The sequence below is a fragment of the Oratosquilla oratoria genome, chromosome 11 (assembly GCF_046742065.1).
Source record: "Oratosquilla oratoria isolate Oo_2021 chromosome 11, ASM4674206v1, whole genome shotgun sequence".
In the NCBI taxonomy this organism is placed as follows: Eukaryota; Metazoa; Arthropoda; class Malacostraca; order Stomatopoda; family Squillidae; genus Oratosquilla; species Oratosquilla oratoria.
The window spans coordinates 23,880,114-23,892,582 of NC_134787.1; the positions used below are offsets into that span (position 1 = coordinate 23,880,114).

The following is a 12,469-nucleotide window of genomic DNA, read 5'->3' on the forward strand; positions in this document are numbered from 1 at the left end:
GGCGGAGACTCGAACTTAGAGCACTGAATTACCATTTGAGCGTGGTACCACTACGACATCGAGACGTTTGTGTGTGTGTGTGTGTGTGTGTGTGTGTGTGTGTGTGTGTGTGTGTGTGTGTGTGTGTGTGTGTGTGTGTGTGTATGTGTGTGAATAAGATTTTAATCGACGACTCTTAGCCAGAGTACATTCTATGACGTGTGTCGCCGTGTTGCAGGAGGTAACCGCATTAGGTCCGCGGAAATGGTGGACGGGGACCGCTAGTTACACGCTCGCTCGCCGATCGTAATTATTGGAAACGGAACCAAGCCCTATTTTACTTTTTATTTTTTTTTCTATTTTCATCATAATTATTATTATTATTATTATTATTATTATTATTATTATTATTATTATTATTATTATTATTATTATTATTATTATTATTATTATTATTATTATTATATATCATTATTATGCAATCCAAAGCCTAACGCTTCAATTAGGAGTGGGCTTTGATTTAATGAAATCGAACAACCCAGGGCTGCCAACCTTTCTGAGCTAGAGATACCACCCCTAATGAACGCAAGCGTATAAGGTGGCAGGGGTACTGATTTTTTATTTTCATTTATCTATTTCAATTTTTGTAGATATAAGACACAACGTGTGTGTGTGTGTGTGTGTGTGTGTGTGCATGTGTATAGTAATATCAATAATTACAATAATAACAATTATAATAGTAATAATAATAACAACAATAATAATAATAATAATCAAAATAATAACAATAGTAATAATAATAACAATAACAATAATAATAATGATAATAATAACAATAATAATAATGATGATAAAGATAACAACATTAACAATAATAATAATGATAACGATAATAATAAAAAAAAATAATGATAATAATAATAACAATGATAATAATAATGATACTACTACTACTACCACTAGATATTATCATAATAATAGTAATAATAACAATGATACTACTACTACTAGTAATAATAATATAATGATAATAGTAATAATGATATACTAATAATAATGATAATAATAACAATAATGATAATGATAAAAATACTACTACTACTACTACTGCTAATAATAATAATGATGATGATAATAAACTGTTTAAGTTAACAGCGATACAGAGATAAACTGACAATACACAATTTGTATCTTAGAACTAGTCTAACATGCAGTGTTGTTGCTCGCATATGATGGTGTATGTGTATATTCACTTGGTCTTTGGATCACGTGTTGGACTTGTGATCGACAGCTATTTCCCTCCTGGAAGAGAGCTCAGAGCTCGTAGGTCCGATCTATGGGTAATGCTATGACCTTGCACACACACACACCCCGCCCACGAGAGTTGGAGTAACACCCCTCAGCGCTGCGATACTGATATTATTTCAGCCCCGGGCGAGGGTCGAACCCGGACCTCCGTAGTGGCAGGCCAGAGCTCTAACCACAGCGCCATATGGTTTCCATATGTGCGGTATGTGTGTGTGTGTGTGTGTGTGTGTGTGTGTGTGTGTGTGTGTGTGTGTGTGTGTGTGTGTGTGTGTGTGTGTGTGTGTGTGTGTGTAAAATGTAAACAATCGTACTGGTGTGAATTTAATTAAGGATGACTTTGCCAACCTGACCTAAATTAATAAGGCTGGTACTTTTGACCTCGAAAGGTTGGCAGCCCTGAGAGCTCGTCGTCGACCTTTGTTTTATTTGCATTATTAATATTATTATTATTTATTATAATAATTATTATTATTAATATTATTATTGACATTATCAATACTATTATTACTATTACTATTATTATTATCATTACTATTACTATCATTATTGTTGTTAATATTATCATTATTATTACAATCATTATCAATATCACTATTATCATTTTTGCCATTACTATCATTATTATTATTACTACTATTACTATTGTTATTACTAATATCATTATCACTATTATTACTAGTATCGTTACTATTGTTATTACCATTATCATTAATATTATCGTTATTATTACTATTATTATTATCATTATCTTTATAATCTCTACTATTACCATTATTATGATTGTGACCCGTAAATGACCAATAATGCTTATTTTCTTGACACAGTCTCTCTCGATCGACCAAAACCTTAATCCATCCTGGATAAAACAGCCTGTCGTTCAACAGAACATAATAGAGATTGCCACCAATTCCCCCCCCACCCCAGATCTCCCAACATCAACTTCCCCCCCCCCCCCCACACGGAATCAAGGGTCGTCATGTTGTCTCCCCTTTCCCTTCCTCCCTTCCCGCCCCCTCTCTTCTCCTCCCTTCCCTCCCTCGGGTCCGCTTCTAATGACTCCTGCCTGCAGCCAGAGTGGATTCGTTGGCGCGAACATAAATGGATTGAGAGAGAGAGAGAGAGATAGAGAGAAAGAGAGAGGGAGAGAGAGGGGGAGGGAGAGAGAGACAGAGAGAGAAAGAGAAAGAGAGAGGGGAGAGAGAGAGAGAAAGAGAAAGATAGAGGGGAGAGAGAAAGAGGAAGAAAGAAAAAGAGAGAATGAAGGAGAAAGAGAGAATGAGAGAGAGAGAGAGAGAGAGAGAGAGAGAGAGAGAGAGAGAGAGAGAGAGAGAGAGAGAGAGAGAGAGAGAGAGAGAGAGAGAGAGAGAGAGAGAGAGAGAGAGAGACAGACAGAGAAAGGGAGAGAGAGACAGACAGAGAAAGGGAGAGAGAGAGAGGGGGAGAGAGAGACAGAGAAAGGGAGAGAGAGAGGGGGGAGAGAGAGACAGAGAAAGGGAGAGAGAGGGGGGAGAAAGCGGGGGAAGATGGGGAGGAGAGGCTGAGGGGACTAGAGAGGCATTGGCATAATTAGAGAAAGCGAAGTCAAGGGGAGGAGGAGGAGAAGTATGAGGAGGAGGAGGAGGAGGAGGAGGAGGAGGAGGAGGAGGAGAGAGGCAAGAAGGAAGTGGGAAGAGTTGGGACAATGGGAGGTGAAGGACACACGAGGTGGGAACAATGGGAAACGGGGACACAGCGTGCAAGGAAGGGGAGGGGGGAGGGGGAGGGGGAGGGGAGGAAGAAGGTGCGGGAACAGTTTATTATGATGATGATGGGGGGGGAGAAGGAGGAGGAGGAGGAGGGCGATAGCAAATATACATCTATGAAGAGAAAGAGAGAGAGAGAGAGAGAAGAGAGACAGGGAAAGAGAGAGAGAGAGAGAGAGAGAGAGAGAGAGAGAGAGAGAGAGAGAGAGAGAGAGAGAGAGAAAGAGGAGAGAGAGAGAGATAGAGAAAGAGACAGACAGAGAGAAGAGAGAGAGAGAGAAAGAGAGAGAGAGAGAGAGAGAGAGAGAGAGAGAGAGAGAGAGAGAGAGAGAGAGAGAGAGAGAGAGAGAGAGAGAGAGAGAGAGAGAGAGAGAGAGAGAGAGAGAGAGAGAGAGAGAGAGAGAGAGAGAGAGAGGGGAGAGATGATATCACAATTATCTTGCTGGTTTGATGTGTGTACGAGAATTCTCCGTGCGATCATATATCGTACATTATAAATAGAAAGATAGAGAGAGGGGGGAGAGAGAGACAGAGAGAGAGAGAGAGAAAGAGAGAGAGAGAGAGGGGAGAGATGATATCACAATTATCTTGCTGGTTTGTTGTGTGTACGAGAAATCCCGTGCGATCATATATCGTACATCATCATCCACAGGATATTTTCCACTGAATCAACCTACCTACGCCTCCTATATTTAGGTTCCTATGCGTGTAAAGTCTCTTCAATAAGTAATTCTATTTGTGTTTGGTCATTCAATTCTTTCAACTGCACATTTCTGTTTTATCCAGCCACACCCAGGTGAGTTGCCAGATAGAGATTTTTTGCTTTTTTTTTCATTCCCTATCACTTGCTTTCGTTTCTTGTCGAAAGCAAGAAAATAAGAAATGTTTCAGCATATTTTGTTGGATGTTTATGTCCAGATTTTATCTGTGCGTTTGACCTATTGTCTGTAGTATCCTTGTTTAAGGTTTAGAATTCGTTTGTAATTATGACAATGAACTTTGAGACATTATCTATAACAGGATTTGTAACCAATATTGATGAGGCCTCAATCCTGATGGTTGTAATCACCTCTTCTTCTTCTTTCGCTTCAATTTCCTCTCTTCTTTCTCTCCTATTCTACACAACATCTACTCTGTCTCTTCCTTATCTTTGTTTCTGTTTTCCTATACACACCTCCTCTTCCTCTTCTCCCGTCTACTCCTCCTCCTCCACCACCTCCTCCTCCTCCTCTCTTATCATGTCCGACAAGCCGTCCCGTACCTGGCATCCTGCACACCTTCATCAACAGCGCTTCATAAAAGCAACCGCACCTACCTCTCACTCTACGTCACGACACGTCCCCTCGCGCGCTCGCTCATGCCGACGACAACGTCGACGACGACCGCAGGCCCCGCCCCTTTCGGACTCGGCCCCCTCGCGACGGCCACAGAAGCACTGCAGCCTTCGTGGAGTACACATCGTCGCGCTAAACCCGTTATTAACCAATAAACACGTTTATAATATATGTTTTGGTTTGCTCTAAACCGTTTAGTTTAACTGAGGGGAAAGGGGAGGGTGGAGGTCGAGGTTCGAGTCCCACTTACCGAGGTCGGACTCTTCGAGCTGCCCTAAGGACCGTAGTCGGGGCAGGAACCTCAACGACGGGAACCAGCGCGGCTTGGAGGCGCTGCGACGCGACGACCCTCCTGCCGAAGTGGAGGGCGGAGAGGTGGTCGCGTGGGCGTTCGGGGCGTGATGCGAGTTCGGAGTGTTGGCCCCCGAGCAGTTGGTTGTGGGCGAGCAGGCGCCTCCGAGGGTGAGCAGCTGGCCGCTGTGGAGCGGTGTAGTGAAGGTGGTGCACCTGCAAGCAGATAACCTCGTTAGCGCTTACGTCTTCGATGACTCCGCCTTCAAGTAGTTCTCGAAAAAAAAAAAAAAAAAAAAAAAAAAAAAAAAAAAAAAAATCATATATATATATATATATATATATATATATATATATATATATATCGCGTTCCCCCCTCGGAGGGGGTGAGGGAAGGGGGAGTGGAGGCTGAAGAACTGTTATCTTAAAATAATTATCCACATAAAAATAAATAATCCATATGTTTTGTCTGACTTTGCACATATCAAGATTACTTTCGATAACATTTTGAAGAAAATCATCTTGGGTTAGGTTAGGTTAGTGTAGTAGGTAGCTTAGAAGTCGAGAGAAGGGACCTTTTGGGGAAGAAATCTATCCTTGGGAAGGGTAAAGGATAACAGTAATTTTACTCGAACAAAAACATTTTGATTCAAATAATCTCAGTCGCCACACCTTTTTTCCGTCTGGGGCTGTGATTGGTCACCATATCTTAAAAAAATAAATGAGACAGAATAATAGATAAACCAATAAATATAATAAGTAAATGAATAGATAAATACATATATAGTTAAATAAATTTTGTATATTGATTTGAATTCGTTTTAACACTGGATAATATATTTTTTTCTAATCTCAGAGGAACACGACAGATTTGTAAACGGAACACATTTGGTATTTACAAAAAATACCGTTTTTCGTTTCTGCTAAGTTGAACGCGTCTCCAGGGCGATAAGACTCACTATGGACTGATATATATATAATAATAATAATAAAAAAAACAACAAACAGACTTCAGGTTAAAGAAAAGAATGAAATAAAGTTGGAACGAGAAAACTTTGCAAATCCCCAGAACGAGGCGAAAAGGACACAAACAATGTCAACTTGTTTCCGTCTTTAAGGTCTGATGACGATATGACGAAAAAACGCTGCGAAGACATGACGTCATCACGTCTGTAACGACAAAACGACATGACATCAAAACTTATAATGGTTGTAAAATCGACCATCCTGTTTTGTCTATTGTAAAGAAAATTATTGAAATACAAATAAACGACCCAAAAACTATAAATAAATGAATAAACGAATAAACAGATAAGTACATTAATAGAATAAAACCGTAAATTGACATGTTTACTATAGGTAATGAAATAAAAATACAATGGTTAATTTTGTGACTGTAATAATACAAACTTTCAGCATACCGCGCGTTTAAGAATATTTTTTGTGTAACGCCAAGACATTTTTGAAGTAAATAATAACAATTCGACTTGCTCTTTTATTCTTTTTATTGCCGGACGACTTTATTCAGCTGAAGGGAAAAGCCCTAGAGAACGTTCGCACATTTAAAGTCAAGTTTGTCCAAAGAAAACACAAAGATGAGACCCCATGAGCGTAATTAGGTAAATAAGTAAAGGTAATAAATAGAGACGAATGCCTGGCCGTGTATAGTATTAATACTAATAACTTACTATTACTATTGTTGATATAATTATTATTGTCATTATTGTTACCATTATTATTCCTATTACTATCATTATTAGCTACTATTATTATTATCATTATTACTGTTACTGTTACTATTACCACTGTCAATATTATTATTATTATTATTATTATTATTATTATTATTATTATTATTATTATTATTATTATTATGATTATTATTATTATTATCACTACTATTATAATTATTATCATTATTATTATTATCATTACTATTATAATTATTATAATTATTATTATTATCATTACTTATTACAATGGAAGTTACTTCTTTTAAGAGGAATGACATTAATGTTCTAATAACGGGAAATGCATCTGACGAGTCCTGATGCATCTAATGTGTCACAAGCAAGTGTCCCCAAGAGAAAGTTCGAGGGGCCGCCACGAGGTTCTATCGACAGTTTCCCTATTCAGCTTCATTCGGGGGGGGGGGGGTAGAGGGGCGGAAACGAAGTGAGGAGGGGTAGGGTGAGGAGGAAGAGGAGGAGGAGGTGGAGAGTGAGTAGGAGGAAGGAGGAGAAGGAGGTGGAGGAAGAGGAGAGTGAGTAGGAGGGGGGAGAAGGAGGAGAGTGAGTAGAAGATGGAGGAGGAGGAGAAAGAGGAGGAGAGTGAGTAGGAGGAGGAAAGAGGAGGAGGAGGAGTTGGAGGAAGAGGAGAGTGAATAGGAGGGAGGAGGAGAAAGAGTAAGAGGAAGAGGAGGAGGAGGTGAGTGTGTAGGAGGAGGAGGTGAGTGTGTAGGAGGAGGAGGAGGAGAGTAAGTAGGAGGTGGAAGAGGTGGAGGAGGAGGAGGAGGAGGAGGAGGAGGAGGAGGAGAATGAGCAGGAGGAGAGGGAGGAGGAGGAGGACGGAAACGAAATGAGGAGGAGTAGGGTGGGGAGGGAGAGGGGGAAGAGGAGGAAGAGTGGGAGAGGGCGGGGGGAGGGAGGGGGTCAGATACGAAGTGAGGAGGGGTAGGGTGGGGAGGGAGAGGGGGAAGAGGAGGAGGAGGAGGAGGAGGAGGAGGAAGAGGAGGAGGAGTAGGAAGAGGGGAACTGAGGGGAGACTGACACAGACTTGGCATTGATCATATCAGAGGGGAGTTGGGAGGATTTGGAGGGAGTGAGGGAGGGATTGGAAAAGGGGATTTGGGAAAGGAAATGGGAGTTGGGGGTAGGAAATGAGTGGAGATGAGTTTCCAGCCATAAATGACTTCTGCTGCTGCTGCTGCTGCTGTGTGACTCTGGTCCGCTGGGGTGTTAATAAAGACCCGATGGCTTACCTCCCATATGAGGCACGCGCGCCAGAGAGAGAGTGAGAGTGTGAGAGAATATGAAAGAGAGAGATAAAGATAGATAGACAGATAGATAGATAGAAAGATAGATAGATAGAGAGAGTGGAGAGAGAGAATGCGAGGGAGAAAAAGAGAAAGTGAGAGAGAGAGAGAGAGAGAGAGAGAGAGAGAGAGAGAGAGAGAGAGAGAGAGAGAGAGAATGTGAGGGAGAAAAAAGAGAGACAAAAAGCGAAGAAGAAAAAGAGAGAGTAAAAATAATATCTACACGACAGGAGCTCTTAAGAGAGAGAGAGAGAGAGAGGGAGAGAGAGAGAGAAAGAGAGAATGAGAGAGAGAGAGAGAGAGAGAGAGAGAGAGAGAGAGAGAGAGAGAGAGAGAGAGAGAGAGAGAGAGAGGAAGGGAGAAAATAAAGAGAGAGACAAAAAACGAAGAAGAAAAAGAGAGTAAAAATAATATTTACACGACAGCTTTTAAGAGAGAGAGAGAGAGAGAGAGAGAGAGAGAGAGAGAGAGAGAGAGAGAGAGAGAGAGAGAGAGAGAGAGAGTGAGAGAGAGAAAGCGAGTGAGAAAAAGAAAGAGAAAAAGTAATATCTACACGGCAGGAGCTCTTAAAAGAGAGAGAGAGAGAGATTGCGAGTGAGAAAAAGAGAGATAAAAAATAAATATCTACACGGCGGGAGCTCTTAAAAGAGAGAGAGAGAGAGAGAGAGAGAGAGAGAGAGAGAGAGAGAGAGAGAGAGAAAGTTAAAGAAGAACATGGGAGACAAAGAGAAAATCAGAAGAGAATGTAAAACGGACAGAGGAAGAGGCAAGACAAAACAACTGAATAGAAAAAAGAAAAGAAAAGAAAATAATGGAAGAAAGAAGAGAAAAAGAGAGAGAGAAAGAGACGAACAATAGGGAATGGCATGAGGCCCTGAGAGGGCACAAATAAGCGAAGAGGGGAACAATGTCGAGAACAAGAGAGGACGAAGAACCTATTATAGGCCCCCTGCACAACGCATATCACTGAGATGACTCCTCCTTCAGGTAGTTGTTCTTTCTCTCCCCTTTTTTCTCTCTCTCTAATATATATATATATATATATATATATATATATATATATATATATATATATATATATATATATATATATATACAGAATATCAAGGACTACTATTACACAGGACGTGCGCGCCCAGATCCCTGGGACCGCTAGCGGAGGCCATTGCTTTCATTGTAACCTAACACATGTATATATATATATATATATATATATATATATATATATATATATATATATATATATATAATATATATATATATATACATTATATATATGTATATGACAAATATATCAACTATTGACTTATTCAATGCATTATAAGTTAATATAAACTTTTATAGTGAAATAAGAACCTATTTTTAAAGCACTGTTATGCTTTGAAATGCCAATTTTTGCCCGACTTAACAGGTATTGTTATATGAGGTTAGTGGACACCAGGGTTGGCGATTTTTTTTTTTTTTTATCTTTTTAAAAATATAATTTTTTTTTATTTAAATAAGATTTATTTGATTTAAATAGATTTTTTTTTATAGATTTTAAATATTGTGGGATTGCTATCTGATATGCGATCTGATTGCTAAAGGACATTTTTAGCATATCAATATAAAGAGCATTGTTATATAGACTTGCCACAAGTATACAAGGAATGGTATAAGCCTACATGTAATATATATATCACTGTACAGCCCACAACAAGTTTCAACAAGATTCTTGTTGAAACTTGTTCTAGGTAAGCAGCTTCTCACTGAGTCAGTTGTTGCTTTGGAATCAACCAGGAAGGATGTCTTCTGGACCTGGCAGCGTGGTTCCTTCAGGCAGAAAAAATTATCCTGTCTGGAATTATTTTGAAAAAAAAAACTACCAACAACTTCTAGCAAAGGGTACCGAGCTAAATGCAAAGACTGCAGCCAGGAACTACAGGGCATTGTGTCAAGATTAAAATCTCACACAGATAAATGCCAAGGTCAGCCACAGCATACATCAGAAGAAATTGATGACCCAGGTAAATAATTTTACTTATATTGTGTGCATTTCTCCCTTTTCATACGCAACTATAAAAATTTGGTGAACAATGGAGAGCATGTGCAATAAAAATGTGAAGGTCTAAAGAGATGATACTTCAACTTCATTACTTCTAAATTTGGGTAATGACTATATCACTATAATATAATGTATCCACTCAACTTTGGGGCCTAGATGATTGTTATTCATTTCATTCAACACTGTGTAATATATTTCATAGGTTCCATTGGAATTCAGCCCACATGGGATTCAGCCCAAAGGGATTTAGCCTAACCTAACCCAACTAACCCATTATTTTTAGTGAATTTAAAAGTGGACTGAATCATGTGTGGGCTGAATTCCAAGCCCACCTATTTCATATCCTGTTAATTATTTCCAAATAATTTAGTGGCTTGTGTTAATATGATCATTATCTAAAAAGATAACTACTGTACTCAAAAGTAGCCTAAATCACACTGTATTCATTCATTTATATATTAATTTATAAATTATGCAATATGCTAAAATTTTCTGTTTCCATTTCAGGATCTGTATCAACAGCTTCAATCCCTTCATCATCGGCTCCACTTGAATGATCTGCAAACCTGACTCCACCATTAAAAAGGTCACTATCAGACTCCTCCACAGGCGCCACTTCTGCTAAATAATTTTCATCTAAAAGAAAGTCATCAACATCTCTGGACAGATTTATCATAAAAACTTCAGCCTCTCAAAAGGAAAATCTCGACAAAGAAGTTGCAAGAATTATATTTACTACAAATTCACAATTTCGTCTTGTTCAGCATCTTCAGTTTCTCAAGATGGTTCAGAACCTGAGGCCAGGTTATATTCCTCCATCCAGAAAATGTATTGCTGATAAGTACTTGGATCTTGTGTATGAAAAGGAACATAAAAAGTGTGCAGATGACCTGATTAAGGAAACTGTATGTCTTTCAACTGATCTGTGGTCTAACATCCATAATGAGCCCATAATATGTGTTACTCCAACAACATCCACTGGTCAGATTTATTTAGTTAACACAATAGACACATCAAGGAAACCTCACACTGCTGAATATCTTCAAAAACTTGTGCAAAATTTGATCAAGAAGGCTGAACAAGATTTTGGTTGTCATATTGGAAGTGCTGTGACAGACAATGCAGCAAATGTCACCAAGATGAGAAAACTGTTGGAGAAATCGAGTGAACCTGAGCATACCGTCCTCACATACGGCTTATACCGTTCCTTGTATACTTGTGGCAAGTCTATATAACACTGCTCCTTATATTGATATGCTAAAAATGTCCTTTAGCAATCAGATCGCATATCAGATAGCAATCCCACAATATTTAAAATCTATAAAAAAAAATCTATTTAAATCAAATAAAACTGATTTAAATAAAATAAAATAATCACCATTTCGTCTTGTTCAGCATCCTCAGTTTCTCAAGATGGTTCAGAACCTGAGGCCAGGTTATATTCCTCCATCCAGAAAAGATATTACTAAGTATTTGGATCTTGTGTATGAAAAGGAACATAAAAAGTGTGCAGATGACCTGATTAAGGAAACTGTATGTCTTTCAATTGATCTGTGGTCTAACATCCATAATGAGCCCATAATATGTATTACTCCAACAACATCCACTGGTCAGATTTATTTAGTTTACACAATAGACACATCAAGGAAACCTCACACTGCTGAATATCTTCAAAAACTTGTGCAAAATTCGATCAAGAAGGCTGAACAAGATTTTGGTTGTCATATTGGAAGTGTTGTGACAGACAATGCAGCAAATGTCACCAAGATGAGAAAACTGTTGGAGGAATCGAGTGAACCTGAGCATACCGTCCTCACATACGGCTTATACCGTTCCTTGTATAATTGTGGCAAGTCTATATGACACTGCTCCTTATATTGATATGCTAAAAATGTCCTTTAGCAATCAGATCGCATATCAGATAGCAATCCCACAATATTTAAAATCTATATAAAAAAAAATCTATTTAAATCATATAAAACTGACTTAAATAAAAAAATCGATTTTTTTTTATATTTTTTGAAAAGATAAAAAAAAAAAAAAAAAAAAAAAAATCGCCAACCCTGGTGTCCACTAACCTCATACAATAATACCTGTTAAGTCCGGCTAAAATTGGCATTTCAAAGCATAACAGTACCTTAAAAATAGTTTCTTATTTCACTATAAAAGTTTATATTAACATATACTGCATTGAATAAGTCAATAGTTGATATATCTGTCCTATATACAATGTTAGGTTTCTAGTTTTGATATATTTGTCCAATATAAAATGTTAGGTTACAAAGAAAGCAATGGCCTCCGCTAGCGGACCCAAGGATCTGGGTACGCACGTCCTGTGTAATAGTAGTCCTTGATATATATATATATATATATATATATATATATATATATATATATATATATATATATATATATATATATATATATATATATATATATATATATATATATATATATACGCATATGCCCTCGCTTTTGATTCCATATCATATGATGATTTTTGACAACACAATCTAAATGGCATGATATGAACTTGCAACCGAGAGCCTTCCACCATTTCCAAGCGCAGCCAAACTGACAACAACCTCGGGCAGGTAGAAGTGAAAAAAAAAAAAAAAACCGCTTTACCTTTTGCCTCGATGACCTAACTCCCGTATCACATTCAACATTCGGGACATTCCACATCACTCATATTCCACATTTGAGAGGGAAAGGAAGGGAAAGGGAGGGAAGGAAA

General features: G+C 38.4%; 1 protein-coding gene across 1 annotated transcript in view; it reads right to left on the reverse strand.

Annotated features, from left to right (window-relative positions):
- LOC143029987 (uncharacterized) overlaps positions 1–5,160 on the reverse strand; it is a 228,293-nt gene extending 223,133 nt beyond the window's left edge. The window contains exons 1-2 of the mRNA XM_076193197.1: positions 5,129–5,160; positions 4,614–4,870 (exon numbers count right to left, since the gene is read on the reverse strand). Coding sequence (XP_076049312.1) covers positions 4,614–4,870; positions 5,129–5,160 — 289 coding nt within the window. The remainder of the gene's footprint in view (positions 1–4,613; positions 4,871–5,128) is intronic.
- Between the last annotated feature and the right edge of the window lie 7,309 nt (positions 5,161–12,469).